Genomic DNA, 21,631 nt, shown 5'->3' on the forward strand with positions numbered 1-21,631 from the left:
ACGCAAAATATGAAAATAGGAAATGACTTCAATAATAAAATAATTTAGTTTTCGGAAAGTTGAAAAAAAATGTTTAAAAAAATTATTTTCTGATACTTAATTTTATTAAAATTTATATGTAAAAAATAAAATATAATTAAAATGAGTTAAAATCTTATATATTTTTAATTATTATATAAAATAATAAAATAACTAAATTGAGATTGAAATATTTTATTAATTTTAATTTTTTTGTTTCCACTATATTTATTTTTAATTTTTTTTCTATTTCTTTTAAAATTTTCAAGAACTAATTAATTTATATATAATAATATTAATAACTTTTTTTTTTCAGATATGGATTCTAATTTGAGTTATCCAATCTAGCTTGAGATTGGCATCACCAACTTGTATAATTCATAATTAAAAGAATTATTAAATTTCATTTGGGTGAATAATTCTTTTATTATTTGAAAACATGTTTAAATCATGGATTCCAAATACCAAAATAAAAAGTTAAAGAAAATTATGAAAAAGGATGAAAAAAAAATAGAAAAGGATGAAGAGTGTTAAAAGAATTTTTTATAGGGAACAAAGTTACCATAATGTTTGTAAATAAAAATTTGAAATGTATTTAAAAAATTATGAATTTATATTTTGCGGGAGTTGATGGAACATATTTTATAATTAGTATTTTTATTTATTATATATAAATATATATTAAATTCGAAACATAAATCTGTTTATCATTATTTTAAAACAGAAAAAAAAATAAAAATAAAAATAAAAAGGCGGTAGCAGCGGATAAGGAAGTGGCTTCTCAGGCGTGGAACAATCAAAACAGGGGTCCCACAGTTTCAATATTATTATGGGTTTCTTTTACCAGAATTTTTCAGCAACGTCCTTGACACATTTCTCAACAAGGAGCCAAACTTTTGTTAATTTATGTATTGAGCGCAAGACTCGGTGACGTATCGTGTTGGCGAACCTAATGCCATTTATCTTTTCCCCGAAGATTTGCCGGTTGCCGGAATAGCGTACTGCACACACCGGCGGACTTTAGATTACGATCTTACTCTGCCGTTGAACCTTCTTCATCGAAGCACGCCCGAAATAGCACATAGCCATGATTAGTACGGTAATTGCGAATCTGCTGTCCTCTTCAGTTCCAAATTCAGATGAGTTTGCTTTAATTTTTGGGTGAATTTATTCTTTTTTTTTTTGGTTTTATTTTTTTCGCAATGAAATATGGAGCAGCAGCGAAGCGGATCAGGGTCTTCGCAAAGCCCTAGATCTCCAAGTGCACAACCATTTTTATCGGTCTCAGTCACAGATCCTGTAAAATTGGGTAATGGCGTCCAGGCTTACATCTCCTATCGCGTCATCACCAAGGTAATTTCTTAAAGTAAATGTTCTCTCGTGCTAGTTTCTTCCCTCATTTTTTATTTTATTTTATTTATTTTTTTAATTTTGATTTAGTTTTGGTTCAAATTATTACATTAGGGTTAGGGTTTCAATGCCCAGTCAAAAAGATTTTGTGGATATTATGATATCTTCTGTATGCGTGTGTGGATGGTTATTTTTCAGATTTTGATTATACTTATGGGCTTTCTTGAGGTTGATATCGATATCATATTCCCTGCAATGTTTGTAAATTTGGAGAATTATTAACCAATTGTTGCTTTGCATTGTTTGATATGGGATTTGAATGCTGTGGTATTTTGGTTGGTTGAAAGTTTGTTTAGAATTCAGTACAGAAGATTGTTCACTTTGAATTCTTTACATGGGATCCTAACCAATTCTATTGCTAGTTTGATGGTATTAGTATGTCATCTTAAGAGACTAGGACATCTTAGATCCTGAGTTGTTCAACACCAATTCATGAATTGTTGTCTACTACATCTGTGTACTGAGCATGTGCTTTTCTCAGTAACAATCTCTCAGTGTATTCTGGATTTTTCATGTTTTATGTTTTCACCCAATATGCTAGGACAATCTTCATGTAGCATCATGCTTATGTGCAATACAAAAGCACTCAATGATACAGTGGAGCTGCCTCTCTTGTCCTACAGTTTGTTTGTTTATGTATGCTTGTGCTGCAATGGTAGCTTGCAGGATGAGGTTTTTGAGAATAGCAAAGTAAAATGTTCTGAGGAACAATGTTTAGCAAACTGTAAATCATTAAATAACTGGGATTATACTATTTTGCTTTTATATTTGTGTTCTTACAATTTGGATGCATAATATTCTGCCTTAGTCACATTTGGAAAGTCAAAACTGGTGGATGATTTGCTATCTATCTAACTGGTATTGAGCAGTATTAATATGCTTTTCATGTTGAGAAGTGTTCAAATATGCTTGATCATTGTTAGAGAATTGGCATAAACATCATGGCTTTTCAAATAACCCCTCTGTAAAGAAGCAAATATTAATTGAATCCTTCGAGATTAAGAAAACAATAGATTTCTGAGTAATGCCTTTTTCATTGGAATGGTTTAAAGAAAGGCCTGGCCTTTAAGTTCTATAATTGTTTTAAGCACCATACAAAGTTTGATAGCTGTTTCAGATGAATTTATTTTTATTCAATTTAAACTGTATAACTGCTGTCCACAGCAGGCAGTGCCCTTTTATTGTCATTTAATTGGGAATATTGCTGTCCAAAATAGGCAATGCCTTTTTATTAATGTTCAATTAGTAATGTTGTATATTTCTCATAAACTAGCATGTCTGTTGCAATTGCTCTTTGTGTTCTGTTCACCAATCTACATCATTGTTTTTGTATTCCAGCTTTCCCTTATAAGCATACAGTGGAACTTCAATAATTTTGGTAGTTTACAATTTGGAGGCTTGATTACTCATTGTTTTGGCAGACAAATTTACCTGAGTACCAAGGTCAGGAGAAGATTGTTATTCGACGTTACAGTGATTTTGTTTGGTTACGTGACCGTCTCTTTGAGAAGTACAAAGGCATTTTTGTTCCTCCTCTTCCAGAGAAGAGTGCTGTAGGTAACTAGCCAATGAGTTCCTCTTGACTTTCTTGAAAAGTAAAATTTTAGGATAATGTGGCCATGATGATGGTTTTTTTTGCCGGGCCTTACCCAAATTGTCTGTTCCCCTCATAAATTATTCTTTTTTTAATAAGTTGTTCTCTTCATATATCAATCTTATATGCCTGTCATTAATAAGTTGGTAAAAATTAGTATTGGGTAAATAGGCAATGCCTGGATGGTTATGCCTCCCTTTGGAAAGGCTTCTGCAAAGGTTGTACTATCCCTCAGCAGGGACGTGCTTTTTATTTTTGGCACTTCTTTTAAGAGAGAAAATAAATTTCAGTATTATGTTGGAAAAAATGGGTGCAAGGATAACAACTGACAAATGCACTTCATCCTGTACATTTTTTTTCCAAGTCCCATCCTCAATTCACCATCATTTTCCATCCCTCTCACTCCAGTCTACAACCCTTGGACAGTTGCAGACGCATCGAAATCCAAATTGATTGTTGTGAAGGTAAATACTTTGCTTCTTCAATCAAACACCAGGGTCTATTTTGCTGCCACCATGGAATCCAAATCTTGGATGGGGAATTCCTGACTAGCCAATTAGAGCCTAGCTGAGGCTTGATTGAGAATCAACCCTTGATCCTCTGCAGGCACAACAGGAGTAATGTAACTTATCATTGAATTTTCTGCTGATATATCTTGTTTTCTAGTTTGCCTACATGAGCATAAGTTTAATGAAAGATATGACACAGAAAAAGATGTTGTGATAAGATTATTTACAGAACATTTTGATATTTTATGGGCATTAACTTTAGTCTCTACAATGCAGAGAAGTTTCGTTTCAGTGCTGAATTTATTGAGATGAGGCGTCAAGCATTGGATATATTTGTTAACAGGATAGCATCGCATCATGAGCTTCAGCAAAGTGAGGACCTAAGAACCTTTTTGCAGGCAGATGAAGAGGTGATATATTCTATTACAATGCTTCTTGCTAAAGTGAAATTAGTTTGAAAAGTTGTCTGATTTTCCTGTCTCTGAATTTGCTTCTCTGCAAAATAGTATATAGTACTTTATATGCACATATATAGAAGGAGAATAGTTTTCATATGAAGCGTGTAGGGGCAAGAATAGTAATTCTAATTTATAAAATTATTTCTTAATGACAATATTTTTTTTCCTCAATGAGATTTGTTCCAATTGGTAGGTACATGAATGTGCTCGAACCATTAGGCTTATTACTAAAAGCCATTAGGCTAGCCCAGATAAGGTGCCCAAATAGAATATGCGTTTTCTTATATGGCCTTCTATATTGTATTTAAAACATGTATTCACCCTGGCTTAGAAATTTGAATGAGCCTTTTATCTACTGTATACAGGATACAGCTGGTATCCCATGGGGGCTGGGATACTATATTTCACAATATAGCAGCGTGGTGGGTTGCAAACTTAGACCTGCCAACTTGCTTGAAATGAATTGGTAAAGAAGCAAGCATATGATAAATTTAAATCTTGTAAAATCTGAAAAGACTCAAAGAATTGAGAAATTCGGATTTTAGAAAATAAATAAATAGAAACTTATAACTGTTTGAATTTTATACCAACAGGGAGTGCCTTAAAGAAACATGATAGTCCAGAATAAAATTTTGAAACAATCGTTTAGATGAAAGTATGACATAGGAATAAAGAATAGAAGCATTTAATAATAAAATTAGTAAACTATTAAAACAATGGTTTCAAACATAGGAAATAAAAATTCATCATCTATCAATTCAACCATCTTAGCAATTGAATGCATGATCAAATTAGTGTGCCTAGAAATGAGTTATAAAATAAATTGAGTAGATAAGGCATGTCACAATCTGACTATAGAAGTGAAAATATTAACACAAAATAGTATGATAAATGTCTAATATATTTTATTATTATTATTAACAGTAATAAATCTTTGATCAACTAATTTAAAATAAAAAATGAGGCAAAGATAAAATTTTTTTTATTACCATTAGACACAATCCTTTAAATAACCAGAATTTAAATGTGCTGGTTATGGTCTGACCCAGCTGGAGCCATTGGATTAATTAATCAGAATTTAATTTAATTTATCTTTAGCAGTAGCATTAAGTTTCAAATATCATCTCAATTTTTTTTCTAGGTTGGCTGGTTGGGTTTAGGTCAGCATTTCTTAATCTGACTATAGTTGGACCAGGTTGAACACTTTTTGGCCTGATCCAACCACAAATGTGTTGGGCCCTGCTGGAGCCTACCAGACTGGCCAACTTGAATAGAACCCAATGAACACGAAGGATCATTTGATTAATTTTTCATATATAATTAGTGTTATTTTATGATTTCTGATTCTAATTTTAATTGATAAATATTTTAATTTCTTACGAGGTTAGCTTGTTGACCCTAACTTGAGTGGATTGGAAATGACCATATGGTGTGCATTTCTTGGCCTGATTATAATCAGTGTTGGTTAAGCTCTTTTCATCGAACTCCAATGATAATTGGGCTTGGTCAGGCTGAGCATATGACACATGCCAGTCTGAATATAACTTGATCCATGCTTAGTTATCAGTATTTTAATCAGTTTAATATATAAATAGCATTATTTTATTGATTTGTTAAAAAAATGTAATTTTAATTTTGTGAATTCTTTTGTTATTTTCTTTTTGTGTCAGCAGCTTGATCTAAATCCGACCTGAGCCTATGGATTGGTACTCATCTGATTGTCACATTTACTCAATTTTGCCCAGTCTTGGGTCCCATTTCCAAATGGTGACAATTCTTGTTGATGGGTTGGGTTTGTGTTATGTCAAAACTTATAGACACTTGATTAAATAAGTCAACCCAAGCCCAAACATGACACAAATAATAATCAAGTTAAAAACATGAACCCTAACATGATGAAGATTTTAAATAGGTAACACATTGTGTAATTTAATAATAAGGTCCTAATTAATAATAAAGTTGAGTTAAGTTTTATTTGAGTCAATATGATTAACCTTGCAATCTAATATATTTAATTCTTTTGTATGTAACATTTGGGGTTGGGCTAAATTGTATATGGGAGAGGAGCCGAACTCCCTTATAGGATTTCTGGAGTGGTTAGCTTCTAGATAAGGGGTGGTGGGTTTTTCGGTTTTTTTGCTTGTGAGGCCTTAGTAGCCTTGTATACCCCCTGTATACTCTGTGGCTTTTTGCCTCTTTTCTATGAATTCTGTGCTTACTTATAAAAAAAAAAAAATATTTATGACTCTATTAACCTATTCATTCAAAATCAAGTTCTAAATGAGTCCAATGTGGGTCAAATAGGTTATGGTTTTAATTAGGTTAATCAACACGATTATTAAATAGGTCAATTTGTGTCAAATTCGTATTGACCTATTTATTAAATAGGTTATGTTGGTCGACATGAATTTGATCCAACATGATTATACTCAACCCAAACACATGAAAAACATGTTGGGTTTGAGTTATGTTGGTGAATCATATCAAACTTGTCACTTCTACCATATTCTATGTGGTCCATAATCTAATTCCATGAACCAATCGGTGAATGGGTGGATGGGATTTGTCATCCAATTGAAGGATAAAATTGCATGAACCACATACCCAATTCCTATCCTGTCTTAAGAGTTTCCATGTCCTGAGTTATGAATATTCTATCCAGTCCCGATATATGGTGACCAGAACCATATATCTTATATTCATGTTAGTGACAATACATTGTTTAGGAACTAATACTTTCTATGTGTGCTGTCAACTTGTATGCTGCCACAGGTATTAATAATCTGTAATGGAACTTATCTTGCTGCTTTTATGCCTAAACATTGCCTACAGCTGAACATCTTGTCCTCATTGTTGATGCATCCAAACAGCCATGCATTTATAGTGCATCATTCCTACACAATCTATCAAGTCTACTATTACTTCCTGTGTTTTTCTGCATTGGTATTATTGTTAAGGGAATTCTGTTTTTGATTTGGCAATATTGTATTGCCCATTTTGCAGACGATGGAGAGAGCAAGGTCTCAAGAGACTGGTATTTTTAAGAAGAAGCCAGCTGATTTAATGCAAATTTTTAAGGTAATTCATGGGTAAAAAGGATGAAATCCCCATTTTTTTTATAGGTATAAAATCCTCATACTTTTACGATTATTAACAGAGTGTTGGTAAACTGCTTCATCAATTGTCAAATAGTAAATGCTAAAACAATTTCAAGAGACATTAGAAAACCTTTTGCTTTCTCAATATTTTTTAAAAAAATTAGAGGATTTATAGGTAAATGCTCTGTTGTTAGGCCGTACAAGAAGAACCTGTCACCAATATCTGTCACATACACATGGCACAGTACAATTGTTGGACAAACTTAATTTTGATCTGGTTTCCACAAGGAACAATTTTTTGCTCTATGATAAGGATACTAATAGGGTAGAATATTTGACTAAGAGATCCCAAGCTGAAAGATTTTTTTTGAAGGGGGGCTCCTTGCCCTCATCATAATTTGTAATTCTGGTGGACTGCAATCACCCCTGATGTTGCCTGTCAATAGTATTCCACTAGTTCTAGCATGCAAATTTTTTATGGACCCAGCATTCTTTTTAATTGATTTGATCTTATTATGATCAGCTCTTCAACCTTATGGTATTCCTTGAAGTGGGCCCCTAGAGTCACAGTGAGGATGCAAATTCTTTGCCAAAATGGGCAATGTTTCTTCAGAAGCTTTTTCTGCAAAAGTCATGCATAGTTCTGTAGGAGGAATCTGGTCCTCCACTGTTGTATTCTCTTTAATTCTACTTTAATAAAGTTAGTGTACAATACATCTGGAGGAGATACTGTTCATTTAGTATGGGGCCATCCATAGCAGCCTTATTAATTCTACTAAGTTACTTAGTAATTACTTTTGGGCTCTCACCTTGTTCTATCTGATCTTAACATCAGTGTTTTTTTTATGGATTGCCATTTCAAATATTGCTCCTATTGGACTTCTTAACTCAAGATGTAGATCGAATATTCCACTTTAGGTGGCCTAAGAGCTGTTGCTTAATCAGTTAGTTATGAGATACCATAAACTATATGTGTGTTATCAGTGTCTCTACAAGCAAATTGTTGAAGACATAAGCCTTTCACCATCTCCTTTCTTTCTTTTTTCTAGGAAAGAAGTTGAGTGAATTGAAAAAATATCTTTTTTTTTGTTCAACATTTTAGTTGGTAAACTAATCAGATGATTATATGAGTGAAATGAAACCTGCTTATAAATTTTGCAATAGAGCAGTAGAGACTGTTCATCACAAGATTGATTGATCAATTACACAGTTCTTTCCCCCCTGAACCAACTTTGCATTTTATGTTAGCCTCAAGGGCAGTTGCATGAAAAGTCCTATTGAACAGCAATTACCAGTTTGAATAGATGAATGATCCAACAATTACTTATCTAAATATTTGACAGGATGTGCAATCTAGAGTAAGTGATGTTGTCCTCGGTAAGGAGAAGCCAGTGGAAGAATCAAATCCTGAATATGAGAAGATGAAACATTACATCTTTGAGCTTGAAAACCACTTGGCTGAAGCTCAGAAGCATGCATATCGCCTGGTAAAGAGACACAGAGGTAAATAAAGATTTTGAAGAAGGCTTTCATTTGATTGTTGCCTATTCTTCACTTGATAATAATGCATATTTCACTTTTCTCTTTTTCCAGACTCATGTATGAAAGTAGTTAATTGTGTAAAATATGATTGTTTACATCTGTTTGCACAGAGTTGGGGCAATCTCTGTCAGATTTTGGGAAGGCTGTCAAAATCCTTGGTGCTTGTGAAGGAAATGGCCTAGGGAAGGCATTTTCTGAGCTAGGGACTAAGTCGGAGATGATATCAATTAAGCTGCAAAAGGAGGTAGGGTTTTTAATGGAATTTCAGCCGTTACATTAATTTGTAGCTCTTTAGACAGATAAGCATATGCATGCATGTTCGATTTTTGTGGATGGTAGGGTTCATAATTATAATGTAGATCTGCCATATAATGTGCAGGCCCACCACCTGTTGATGAATTTTGAAGAACCTTTGAAGGATTATGTTCGAGCTGTGCAGTCCATTAAGGTCAGTCTTGGCTGATGTCGTAAAACCATATATGTCATTTAAATCAAGAGCATCATTTACTTGGCTAATAGAGTGCCACCTCACTGCTTCATCCTAGAAAATGAAATTGAAATAATAGTTAAAAAGGGGAACATTGATAACAGTGATGGAACTTTGGTAGAATCATTCTATTCCTCTTCATACCTGTTTCTGTTTGCCCTTTGTGTTGCCTTTTTTCTCACTTTCTTGTTTGGAGCAGGCCACAATAGCAGAGAGAGCCAATGCCTTCAGGCTACAGTGCGAGCTAGCTGAAACAATTAAGCTGAAGGAGATAAATCTGTATGGTTCTGGTTAACTCTCTCTCTCTCTCTCTCTTTCTCAGTCGCTCGCTCACTCACACGCACACACACACATGCTGTTACTGTTACTTTTCTCATATTTTGATGAACTCCATTGTTACTTCTTGGGTATGACTAGCGTGTTTGGAATTGTGCAAACCACTAGTTTTGTCAATTGTGTGGCTGGGGAGTATGACAACTCAGCATTATGATCTTCCAAATGTAATAATCCACATTGTGGCACAATCTAATTTTGAGCTCACAGACAAAGAATTTGCATAGATACTGTTTCAAAAAATTGTGCTGTTTTTTGACTCAAAAGTAGTTTTTAGGTGGCCTACGTTTTTAGTGTTAACTGCAATATAGAGGTGTAATTAATAGTGTGTTCTTGTTTCCAAAAAACTCAATTTTTTTCTTCAACCACTGAACAATATTTGGAGCTCTCAAAAAAATTGCTTACAATCAAACAGAATTCATAAAGGACATTTTTATACTAACACTAACAGACTTGCAATAATGCATTGATAGAAAGCATGCATCCCAACATCAACTTGAGCTGTTGAAACAGGTTATTTATCACCCATTTAGTTCATTATATTTTCTTCGATGTTTCAGTTTTCCATTGATTGGGTTTTGGGATGTAAGCTTTCAATTTTCTAAATAGTAGTACTAATATATGATTATTTATTGGGTTGCAGTGACAAGCTCATGCTAACAAGATCTGATAGGGTGGGAGAAGCAGAAATTGAATATAAGGAGGTATGTCAGCTTGTGTTGGCATTCTTTTGTGATTACTTTGGGCGTTAGAAATCTTCTTTATCTAGTGAATATTACTCTTATGATGCAGTTGAAAGCCGAGAGTGAGGAAGCAACCAAAAGATTTGAGACCATTGTGAGGTTAATGAATGAAGAAATTGTGCGTTTTCAAGAACAGAAAACACTGGATATGGGCCTTGCTTTCCATGAATTTGCAAAGGGACAGGCTCGTCTGGCAAATGGCATTGCAGATGCCTGGCGAAGCCTTATTCCCAAACTTGAATCTTGCTCTCCCGCATGAGCACATGAATCTCAAAATCAGAGAGAAGACTTGTTTATCTCTGCGAGTCTTTAAATGGAGGCGAGGCTCTTGCTTTGTAAAAAACCGCCGATGCTTGGGAGTGAGTTATGCAATTGTGGATGCGAAATGAAGTTTAGGGTTTCCCCCACCCTTCTCTTTCCTTTATATAACATGTACAAAACACTAGGCTGAGTGAAAAAGTTGGTTCAAAATCTTGTGGAAAATCATTTACAGGGCAAAACTGGACATGTGTTTCTTATACTTACTGGTCCATTTCCACATAGAAATCTGTATTTAATGGTTGAACATACCTTTTTATTTTGCCGACTCTTTTTCAATGTTGGTTTCCCATGCAAGTTAATCTGAAATTGTTATGAATCTTGAAATTTTGTGAGAATAATCTGACTATATTAGCTGTTCTTATAGCATCCTGCTCAGTTATCAAAAGTTGCGTTGGCAGCATTTTATGGTTGGAATTACAGAAAGACCAACAGGGAAGACGATGAGCATAAGAGAAAACGGGTGGGCTTAAGCTTTTATAAGACTCTGATTAATTGCATCTTGATGCGGTCCTTTGTGGGCAAGTGGGATCGCAGCCTTCAGATTCTGACTCAACAGGAATCAACTCTAGGCACCTGATCATCGCACCCCATTTTAAGATTTGGTCATTTGGAGCCCCTCAATCTAACAGTGGCACGGACTCTGCTCGGTAACTGTATAATGTTTTGAAAACCGATATCTGTACGAAAACTAAAATATTTTTAATCTATTTTTTTATTTTAAAAATAATTTTTATATAGTGCTTTATTTTTATATATTTATAATTGTTTTTAGAAATATTTAAAAGATATTTTCTAAAAATACTTTATTTTCTATTTTTAAAACAAAAAATTATCCTTTTTCCTTGTAAATAATTACTAGACTGGCTGTATTGTTCTCCAATGCCAAATGAAATTTGCACTACAATGTGAAGCTATTGAATTATGTCAAATTGGTCTACTTTTATCTAAAATTACAGACAGTTTTTTATTGTCTAAGAATTATTATTATTATTATTATTATTATTATTGTTATTCTTTTATATAAATTCTTTTAATAATTTTTTTTATTTAGAGGAATTTATAAAAAAATAATATTTTTTCAAATCATTCCCATTTATGGGTATGAAACATAGGTCATATTTGATTTATAAGAATAAAGAGGAGGAATGAAAATCTTATTTATATTCTATTTCGTTTTGATATTTGAGTAACTCAAGTAACCACGATAATGAAGTGAAAAATGATTTCAAACAAAATAAAATCTCACTTATAAATGAAATTTAATTCATCTTTAATAGAAGATATTTTGATTCCTTTGGTGTAAATTATTTTTTAAAAAAAATTTTTGCAAAATAAAAAACTAAAAACCTATTTACATAATTTATTTAAAAAAATAATTTTTTATTTTATAAAAAATATATAAATTCAATTTATATAATATAAATTAAATTTAATTCAAATCTTATTAAAAATAAAAATAATTTTATAATTAAAAATAAATATAAATAATAATATTATAATAAATCACAAATTATATATTTTTATAAATATTATAAATATACGAATACTATTATCCTAATAGAAATATAATTAATTTATTTTGTCAAAAACTTTTTCTCAGTTGACACGACATGGAAATGATGGAGTTGGAAAGGTTCATCTCCACCTCAAATGTATGCCACCTGGGAAGACCAAAAGCCTATCCGATCTAATCCAAATTCCAAAATCAAATTCTCTCTTTTCAGACTGTGGTGACTGGTGAGAAGGGGTATCACCATGGCCACTGCGGTAAGGCTAATATTCCATCCGACACGTGCAGCTTCCCACGTGCATCTCTCTCTACCTCACTCACTCTCCCATACACTGGTGTTCATCAATGGGAACAAAACCCGGTCGTCCAAGCTCACTGAAATTGCCTCCCACCGGCACCTCATGCCTGTTCCAAAAGCATCACCGGAAAGTGGGAGCATTGTGCCAGGGGAGGAGGAGGGAGTCTCCCTTGGAACCATGAAACTGCCTTCCGATACCGATATTCCCAGATTCGAATCCTTGCTTTTCCAGGTATATAATTCCACGGTTTCTACCCTACATTCTCTCACTCATTTACTGATATAAAATGCCATTTTCTTTTAAAATTAATCTCAACTATTTATAATCATACATATTTTGTATACTATTTGAATTAATACTAGTACCACCATCAACATAGCTGGAATAGCTCAGTTGGCTAGAGCGTGTGGCTGTTAACCACAAGGTCAGAGGTTCAAGCCCTCTTTCTAGCGTTAATTTTTAGTCTACTGGACCTACACTAGGACCCAGTGTTTGGAACTACATTAAGACCGAGCGTCATCCTCGGCACCAACACTTAACCTTCCTATGTTCAACTAGGCTCACTGCCCTTATTAGATTAAGACTTCTTAGTATTTTTTTGTCGAATCTGTGTCTTCAACAATCAGAATTGGACAAAAAACAAAACCAACAAATGACATCATGATAAATACATTGAACACAGTTTCTTTTGATAACATCTAAAAGGAAAACAAGAAACAAGATAAACTTGATCGAAGCAGCAGCTTCCCTCCAGCACATTCCATTGAAGTTTAGTTTTATTTTAATATTTTTCCTTTGTGTTGATCCTTTTTCTCATTGGTATTGTAACAGTGGGCAAACAGTCTTTGCCAAGGAGCTAATCTGCCGCTTCCTGTGCCTCTCAAGGTCGGTCACTTTGTACCAACTCTTTAATTATAAACAAATGATTTCGATGCTACTGATACAAGAAGCACCATTTTCAAAGATTCTACTGTCAAGACACTTAAAATGAACGAGACTTGCCTAGATGAATCAGCCCAAAGGTCAAAAGCCAACAATTGATGCATCATAGCTAGAATCTGAGAGCATCTCTGAAGAAGTTTTCTTTTCCTTCATCTATTAAAGGACCATAATACAATCATTATAGAATTTATACATATGTATAATCTTAGGTGGGAGCAATTACTTTTGTTCCTCATCTACATATGTATATAGTAATGACCTTATTCTGAGAAGCAGTATAAATCCTACAATTCACGGCTAGCCTGGGTGACCATTGGGAAACGACACAAGTTTCTGGATAAACTGGCTAGTGATAGGTTAGAAAAGAAAAGAGAAATTCATGGCTGCTAGTCATTTTCACTTTCAGTATCATTAACTCATCATGATTGTCCTTTACTCATGGCATTGAATTCATTTTTTTGATATGCCATGGATGCAGTAGAATCCATGCTTAACATACTATTGGTTTCAAGGACTGATGTGTCATAGCTCTGTAATATAAAAAATTCTGAGGGAATCATCCTAATTTCTAGCTGCTAATTGTCACTGGATCTGTCTTGATCGGAGGGATTCATACAAGGCACAGTTTTCTTGTTACTAACGTTATTTGGTGTAGACAGGACCAGTGTTATTGTGGACGACAATGCTAGCTGATTACACTCTCCTGATTGGTCTTAATGGAAGGTTCTGAATTTTGATTGAACAGGTGGACAGAATACAAGGTGGAGCTAGATTGGGCTTCATTACAATTGGAGATGGGAAGACTGAAGTACTGGTTTACATAGATTGCTTGGTTTTTCCTGCAACTGATGGGTCCGGTCCAACTTTTCGAGCTATAAGGAATGGACCCTTGAAAGATCTGTCCCCTCCTGGTGAACCTAGAATCATGAGGAGTCTCCTGCAAGCCCTCAAAAAGTCAGTTGAAATTGCGAGAGTTTGAGAGGACATATGGTTTGAGATGTAATGATATAAGTTTTTGTTTAAAATTTTTATTTCACAAACAGGACATTCAGCCTGACCAACAAAGATTGGTTTTCGGGGGACATTATTGTTGTGTAATTTACTCATTTAATTTTCTTCACTTATGGCTTAATATCCTCGGGTTCTGTTTGCTTGTGTTCTGGTTAATATTACAAACAACATCAAGTAATCTGATGTATGATATGATGCAAAAGATTTTCTACATGCTGGACAGGATCTGTGAAACAGACATTCTTCTATATTCTGGATGAATCTTATGCCCTCTTTCTTCAATATTATATAAATAGTTAATAAGGAAATGAGAGGGACATTGTGAATCTCTCACATTTGTCTCATCTGTAATACATAGGTTTCCTCACTTAACAAGGATGGGGTTATAAGCTGGTCTTTTAACAAAGGACACACTAAAAAACTAAATATTAGGATGCTCACATGGTTCAGTTGGTTTTTTCCCTTATAATAAAGAGCAAGTGTTTGCTGGGCTTCCAACTAAGCACACACTTAAAAACAAGAATGATACTGACAGTGACATATTTGTCTATAAAGTTGCTTGAATATGCCATCCAAATTCTAATATTATTTGCTTCCTTTGTTTAAGTATGCTGGCTAACCATAAATAGGAACTTGGTCCTGACATCTTTGTTTGGATTTTGTGAGGAAATGGAGAAAGCAGCAGAGGTAGTAGTAAGATTTGGCAACGAGGAAGAAGATGGTTATGATGCAGTTGTGGTGGGGTCTGGATATGGTGGTTCAGTTGCTGCTTGTCGGATGTCAATGGCAGGAATTAAAGTGTGCTTGGTTGAGAAAGGCCGGAGATGGGAAGCTAAGGATTTTCCAACTAACAGTTTAAAGATCATATCAGATGCGAGGATTGAAAAGAAGAGCTTGGGCATGAGCTTTGGTCCAAAAGATGCTTTGTTTCAGGTTATATTCTTCAATTTTTGCTCGTCTTATGCTGTTGCTTTGGTGAACTGAACATAAATTGTAGACTTCAAAGAGTAGGTTGAAAGTAATGAACCCGGGTAAAATTAGAAGCTGATTCAAACAAAAGAATATTGCAAGCTACTCCTCTGGTTTTCTTCATCATCTAACTACAATTCAATCATCTAAATTTTACTTTAGTTTCTTCAAATAAAAGAAGTGCATTTTATTTATTCATGTAGCTGGTGAAGGAAAATGGGTGACAATTTGCCATTATCTTCATGCATGTTTTAAGAATATCAGCATGTCAGCACTGTTGTGGAGGTATATATTATATATTCGAATCTGATTGATGGAAATATAGGTGTATGAACAAGATGATTCTCTAGCGGCAGTGGCCTGTGGACTCGGTGGAGGTTCACTAGTGAATGCAGGGGTGATGATTCCAACCCCAATTCGTGCAAGAAGGAGTTCCAAATGGCCAAAGGAATGGGAAGAAGATTGGGAAATCTGTGAAGCTTCTGCTTCAGCCATGCTGAGAATACAAAGCATTCCTGTCAAATTTCCTATTGCCAAAACCATGGAAGAGATAGCTGAACGAGAGATTGAAGAAAGTTTCCAAAGGCCAATGAAGCTAAGCGTCAATTTCAGTCATGAAGAACAACAATTGGATTCAATGAAGCCAAAACAGATGGGGAGCTGTTTAGCCTGTGGAAATTGTCTTTCTGGCTGTCCTTATAATGCCAAAAACTCTACAGACAAAAATTACATCGATCTGGCGGTTCAGGCACATTTTCCTCTGCCTTATATTCTTTAAGTTTGCGTATTTGTTGAGTGAAAATTTTGACATCCCATGACAATTGCTCTGTTAGTCTTATATGGTATACTGAGGTGCAATTCCATAGATTGTAAACCAATAATATACCATTCATGGTTACTATTTTTTGGTAACATTTCATTTTGTTAAGGATGGATCTTTACCTCCAAATGCTATGCATGACATCATGGAGCAATTGTCCAAATGTGCTCTTATATATCCTTCTTTCTTTTCTTTCTTTCTCTTTTTTTTTTCCTTGGACTAAAATCAAAATCTGCAATCATGCAGGCTGGATGCACTGTCAAAACAGGATGCCAGGTTTGGTTTGTGGTAAAGAACCTAGATGATATTGGCGAAGAAGAAGGAAGAATTAGTAGAAAGACAAGAAGAAGATGGCTTGTATTCTTCAATGAAACTGAATATGTACCCTCTGATTTTGTGATCCTTTCAGGTATGGAAGAGAGGAGAGTAGCCACCTTTTTAGAAGCCCATTTGAAAATTGTTATCAAGTCCTAAACATTTTGTTTGCATTGCTGCAGCTGGAGTTTTTGGCACCACTGAGATACTATTCCAATCACAAATGAGAGGACTGAAACTTTCAGAAAGGCTTGGTTCTGGATTTAGCTGTAATGGGAATACTGTTGCTTATGTTGCTGGAAGCCCAGCACCCTTGGGTGCCTATGGACTAGACAGTGAACAATTGTCGAAGATATCTTTTCAGGAACGGCCAGGACCAGCTATATCTTCATCTTACACTTCTTCTTTGGGGTTCACAATCCAGGTTGAAGCCTTCTATTCAATTAAGATCACACTTTCACTTTTTTTCCCATACGAGTTTGTTATTCATGTCAAAGTTGGTAAATTACCAGTAGGGTTGAGATTTCTGTGTCTGTTATCTGTCGGAGCATTTACTGGGGACATGGATATTAAACTAAAAATGGTTTCTAAGGCTCAGATGCAGCTTCTGTAGCCATGGAACTGAAATATTGTTCTAAAACTTCTATGATATTTCTCACCAAGTCCAACATGCGTGGGTGGTTGGAGGCTCACTTAGCAGTTAGCACAACAAAGAAACCTTCCCCCCCTTTTTTTTCCCTCAAAATTTTGGATTATAATTCAATTAGTTTGCCCATGTATAATCACATACCAGAACCAGTCTTACTAGCGCAAACAAGTAAATCACTCTCACGTGCTCTCATATTATAAATTCTTCCAGTGCTAATTATTCTGTCTTTTGCCAGGGTGCGGTGCTTCCAAAGGCTTTTCCATACCTGCTATTCAAAGGGATCACAACATATGGATGGCCACCCGGCTACTGGCTCTTACATGGGATTATTGACAAGATTAAACATATATTAGGTCTAAAGTACAGCCAGGCCATGGTACTTAATGCAATGGGATACGATGAGAGTGATGGAAAAATTACAATAGAAAAGGAAACAAATAAAATCTGCTTTAGTCCACCTCATGATCCTTTACTCCCACGAAAAATTAAGGCATTTCAAAAGCTTACCAGGAAATTAGGGGGAGTCCTCTTTATGTCAAGGTACCGAAGCACGTCAGTTCATCTCTTAGGTGGGTGCAATGCATCCTCGCATCCCTCAGATGGGGTTTGCAATCCCAATGGTCAGGTTTTTGATCCAAAGTTTCCTACTTCGGTGCACTCAGGCCTCTATGTTTGTGATGCTTCATTGATTCCATGTTCTGTTGGTGTAAATCCTTGTCTTACAATTGCTACAGCTGCCGAGCATGTTAGTAATCATCTTGTGCAAGATGTTCTAAAAAACAAAACCAGAAAAGGCATAGAATTTCTGGGTAAAACTGTGGAACGAAAGCCTAGTTTGATTCCCCATTGGAAGTTAGACAGCATCATGGAACCAACTGTTGTGATAAAAGAAACCATGAGAGGGTATGTGGGGGGTATGCCATGCTCAGCCCACCTCAAAATGAAGATGAACTGTTGGAATCAGAATGTATTTAATGAGCCCTGTCAAGTTTTGGGTGAGTCTCATCCACTTCTAAGAGGAAAAGTTGGTGGCTATGTTGTATTTAGATCTGTGGAGAAGGATAAATTACATGTTATAGATGGGGATGTTGATATGTGTGGAGTAGATTATAGAACACCTTATACACAGTATATGTGCTATCGTCTCCTCCTTTCAGGATCTTCTGGTTCAAGGTATGATAAACTTTTCGTTTGAATTTATATTTTTCTTTCCATTTTTAGTTTTAGAACAAGGAACTAAGAAAATTCAATTTTGATCAGATATATTCTTGAAGGTAGGAAGATAATGAATCCTTATCTCTTTGCATTATATGCATGGACGGAGTCAATGACAATGCATGTGACATTCAAAAAAGTTGCTAAGAACAGTTCAACAGATCAAATGATGATTTTAAGAGGGGAACTTTGTATTTCAACGACAGAGCTTTTGAAGAGTTTGATAAGCCTGGAAGGAAACAGGAAAGGAAAATTTATCCGTCTTTTCTTACAGAGTCTTTTCAGAACCTATATCACACAAGTACCACGAGGAAATCATGGGGACTTCCCCATGTCTCATCTTTACCGGAGACCTTATCCAGACAGTACACTTCATGATATAAAAACAGGTATTCATAAACTTAAGCCTGCTGTTCAAGAGTTTGAGAATTCAAATAAACTCAGAGCTGCCATGATTCATTCTACTCCATTTTGATAGTTTCATGAATCATAAAAGCATAATTGAGCGATGGGTAGTAATTGGTATTGTATTACATGAATTTAAGAGAAGAAATTTGAGAGTAATACTCGTGAAACTTTCTTTTAGTTTAATAGAAGATTCTCTGAAGTGTTATTACCAAATACTTCTAAGAAAACATTCATCTTTAATCAATACAGAAGTATGCTTGATGCAGGAGCTAATTGGATCACAAAGCATGTGAAATGAATCTGTCTATATGTTTCTTTTTAATATGCTACTTAATGTTTCAATTATATAGGAGATGGATTCATCATCAGTTGCAGACAATGGAAGTGTGGTCAAAATCCATGGGTGCCTGAAGAAGAAAGGAAACGAAATCCAGTTCTCCTTGTTAATGGACATTCTACTGAGAGTTACTATCTACCAACAGAACCTAATGATTTGATTAGAACTTTACTAGAAGAAGGGCACGAAACGTGGCTACTGCAAACAAGATTACACCCATTAAATCCTTCAAACAACTTCACGATTGAAGATATTGGAAGATTTGATATCCCTGCTGGTAAAAAAGGGAACTCTTCTTTATTTCAGATTGTTTACAACCTAATAAAATATTTCTGCAAGTTTTTTGCACTTATTTTTTCCTTCTTTTGGCAGCTATTGGTAAGATCCTTGAGTTACACGGGCTGTCTGCGAAGATACATTTAGTTGCTCATTGTGTTGGAGGCTTAGCCATTCACATTGCTCTAATGGGCGGCCATGTAACTGCAAACCATTTAGCTTCCCTATCTTGCACCAACTCCTCAATGTTCTTCAAGATTACTGTTTCATCTAGAGTGAAAATGTGTCTTCCTCTCATCCCTGTAAGCATCTTCTTCTCCCTATTTTAGAGTGACAGGTTTGGAGATTCAGGAGGGGTGGGGGTGGGGGTTGGTTGTTGGGGGTGGTATTTAAGATTATTTTGAACTAAGGAAATTAAAATCATGGTAGTTGCTTAATCGACAGGTTGGGTATGATTAATGGCTCTATGAATTTCAGAAATGCTTAATTGACTAGGTAGATATGATTAAGGTTCTAGGAACTCAGGGAGAACTTTTGCCATGATTTGAGTGCTTAATATTTCCAGCTAATTAAGAGAGGCCTGCACTATGGTTTACCATTGTCTCATATCATTTCTTTCTGGTTTTGAGCTAAAAGTTAATTTAAATGGGATCAATCTGCAGATATCAATGCTGATACTGGGCAAGAACAAAATCCTACCTATCTTCAAAACAATGAAGGCCACTCCAAGGCAACAGCTCCTGAAATCCATTGCCCAGTTTATCCCACGGTGTGAGAGATGTACTTGCGATGAATGTGAGGTCTTTTCTGGAATATTTGGAAATACATTCTGGCATGAAAATGTAAGCCCCAGCATGCACCACTGGTTAAACAAAGTAAATTTACCAAGGCTTCCCATGGCAGCTTTTCCTCACCTCAGAAAAATCTGCAACAATGGTTTTATCGTGGACAGCAATGGAAAAAACTCATATTTGACACATCCTGAGAGAATGGCGCTCCCAACGCTTTATATTTCTGGCGGAAAGAGCCTGCTTGTGACTCCTCAGACCTCTTTTCTTGCTAACAAGTACATGATGTTGCACCAGCCTGGTTTTAGACATGAAAGGGTTGTTGTGGAAGGCTTTGGACATTCAGACCTATTGATTGGAGAAGAGTCTTACAAGAAAGTCTTTCCTCACATTTTATCTCATTTGAGATTAGCTGAAGATGGAAGAAGAAATGGTGGAGTCAGTGCTGAAGGTCTGAAGTGCAGTAAAGAGGCTTTGGATTGGGGTGATGATCCATCATATGAGGCTGGATGTGAGGGGTTTTGGACTTGGGTTTCTCCTTCAGTTAATGTTTGGTTGTTTCTGGCCTTGACAGTATTGCTACTTTCATTTTATATATAATTTTCGTAGGTTGATAAAGAAAACCGAGGCAAAAACAAAAAGAAATAAATTTTCAATCATTGGTAGAGAGAAAAGGAATAAACAAAACTCCTGCCATACTAAGCCAATTATTTGAATCCAGCAGAGTTGAGAGGAGGTCTTTGTGTGCTTGGATTGGTTTCTTCTTCAAACATTCTGTCTTGAAACAAGAAGAATCGAACAAAAAACAGTAACAAGTGACACTATCAATAAATAAATTGAACACAGTTTCTAATGCTAACATCTAAAAGGACAACAAGAATTAGGACTGTTGTATCTCCATAGGTGTATATTGAGTTTTTTGGGGTCATGTATTGTATGTTGAATGGATGATGACATTTGTTTTTAAGAGAAGGAGAAATTATTCGTGTTCTTTAAGGTTTGTATTCTTTAAAACATAGATTTTATGTACTGAGAGCGGACTTGGCTGAGATTGTATTATCTAGAACACGAACTTTCCAATTCCCTTCAAGGACAACCTGCTCGAAGCAGCAGCTTCCCTCTACCTCTAGTACATTCCATTGAATTTTAGTTTTATTTCAATACTTTTCATTTTTGTTGATCCTTTTTCTCATCAGAATCGTTTTGCCACGGAGCTAATCTACCGCTTCCTGTGCCTTTCAAGGTTGACCACTTTGTGGCCGCCGCTCTTTAATTATAAACATATGATTTTGTTTGCTACTAACTCCAGAAACCCCATTTTCTAGGATTCTATTGTCAAAGCACTTAAAATAAATGAGACTTGCCTAGATGAATCAGCCAAAAGGTCAAACTGTGGACCAGAAACGGTCATGGAGAGCCAACAGTAGATGCACACCACCTAGAATCTGAATCTGAAATATTTTCTGAGTGCATCCTCGAGAAATTTTCTTTTGACTTTTCCTTCATCTATAATTAAACCAGCTGATCGCCTCTCCTAATTTGTCTGAAAGCAAGGTACTGAATTTAAATTGGGCAGTAA

The 21,631-nt window shown here is 35.2% G+C and overlaps 4 protein-coding genes and 1 non-coding gene across 5 annotated transcripts; all 5 read left to right on the top strand.

Moving 5' to 3' along the window:
- Positions 1-798: 798 nt before the first annotated feature.
- LOC100244258 (sorting nexin 1) lies at positions 799-10,837 on the top strand. The gene is made up of 11 exons (XM_002281974.5): positions 799-1,117; positions 1,237-1,371; positions 2,850-2,985; positions 3,808-3,941; positions 6,993-7,067; positions 8,431-8,590; positions 8,740-8,873; positions 9,009-9,077; positions 9,316-9,395; positions 10,093-10,153; positions 10,242-10,837. Exons 1-11 carry the CDS (start codon positions 1,106-1,108, stop codon positions 10,449-10,451), a joined length of 1,206 nt encoding a protein of 401 aa, XP_002282010.2. The 5' UTR covers positions 799-1,105; the 3' UTR covers positions 10,452-10,837.
- A 1,283-nt stretch (positions 10,838-12,120) lies between these two features.
- On the top strand, positions 12,121-14,396 carry LOC100266598 (uncharacterized). The gene is made up of 3 exons (XM_002281983.4): positions 12,121-12,553; positions 13,154-13,207; positions 14,010-14,396. The coding sequence occupies exons 1-3, from the start codon at positions 12,269-12,271 to the stop codon at positions 14,241-14,243; spliced, it is 573 nt and encodes a 190-aa protein (XP_002282019.1). The 5' UTR covers positions 12,121-12,268; the 3' UTR covers positions 14,244-14,396.
- TRNAN-GUU (transfer RNA asparagine (anticodon GUU)) lies at positions 12,701-12,774 on the top strand. The gene has a single exon. It is a non-coding gene; the product is annotated as a tRNA-Asn (tRNA).
- Positions 14,397-14,502: 106 nt separating the features above from the next.
- Positions 14,503-16,111, top strand: LOC132254186 (uncharacterized). The gene is made up of 2 exons (XM_059739167.1): positions 14,503-15,208; positions 15,570-16,111. Exons 1-2 carry the CDS (start codon positions 14,945-14,947, stop codon positions 16,020-16,022), a joined length of 717 nt encoding a protein of 238 aa, XP_059595150.1. The 5' UTR covers positions 14,503-14,944; the 3' UTR covers positions 16,023-16,111.
- Positions 16,112-16,160: 49 nt separating this feature from the next.
- Positions 16,161-21,043, top strand: LOC104880154 (uncharacterized). The gene is made up of 7 exons (XM_010655810.3): positions 16,161-16,473; positions 16,562-16,803; positions 17,264-18,201; positions 18,289-18,632; positions 19,002-19,265; positions 19,361-19,566; positions 19,927-21,043. Exons 1-7 carry the CDS (start codon positions 16,227-16,229, stop codon positions 20,650-20,652), a joined length of 2,967 nt encoding a protein of 988 aa, XP_010654112.2. The 5' UTR covers positions 16,161-16,226; the 3' UTR covers positions 20,653-21,043.
- Positions 21,044-21,631: the final 588 nt, after the last annotated feature.

The sequence above is a fragment of the Vitis vinifera genome, chromosome 8 (genome assembly GCF_030704535.1).
Source record: "Vitis vinifera cultivar Pinot Noir 40024 chromosome 8, ASM3070453v1".
Taxonomy (NCBI): Eukaryota; Viridiplantae; Streptophyta; class Magnoliopsida; order Vitales; family Vitaceae; genus Vitis; species Vitis vinifera.

Excerpts from the sequence above, each read along its gene's own strand:
- LOC100244258 (XM_002281974.5), top strand. Across the intron at positions 8,591-8,739 it reads CCTGGTAAAGAGACACAGAG|AGTTGGGGCAATCTCTGTCA; the intron begins GTAAATAAAGAT and ends CTGTTTGCACAG. Across the intron at positions 9,396-10,092 it reads AAGCTGAAGGAGATAAATCT|TGACAAGCTCATGCTAACAA; the intron begins GTATGGTTCTGG and ends ATTGGGTTGCAG.
- LOC100266598 (XM_002281983.4), top strand. The coding sequence starts at position 12,269 with ATGGCCACTGCGGTAAGGCTAATATTCCATCCGACACGTGCAGCTTCC. Across the intron at positions 12,554-13,153 it reads TCGAATCCTTGCTTTTCCAG|TGGGCAAACAGTCTTTGCCA; the intron begins GTATATAATTCC and ends GTATTGTAACAG. Across the intron at positions 13,208-14,009 it reads CGCTTCCTGTGCCTCTCAAG|GTGGACAGAATACAAGGTGG; the intron begins GTCGGTCACTTT and ends TTGATTGAACAG.
- LOC132254186 (XM_059739167.1), top strand. The coding sequence starts at position 14,945 with ATGGAGAAAGCAGCAGAGGTAGTAGTAAGATTTGGCAACGAGGAAGAA. Across the intron at positions 15,209-15,569 it reads CAAAAGATGCTTTGTTTCAG|GTGTATGAACAAGATGATTC; the intron begins GTTATATTCTTC and ends ATGGAAATATAG.
- LOC104880154 (XM_010655810.3), top strand. The coding sequence starts at position 16,227 with ATGTGCTCTTATATATCCTTCTTTCTTTTCTTTCTTTCTCTTTTTTTT. Across the intron at positions 18,202-18,288 it reads TCAGGATCTTCTGGTTCAAG|ATATATTCTTGAAGGTAGGA; the intron begins GTATGATAAACT and ends AATTTTGATCAG. Across the intron at positions 18,633-19,001 it reads ACTTCATGATATAAAAACAG|GAGATGGATTCATCATCAGT; the intron begins GTATTCATAAAC and ends TCAATTATATAG.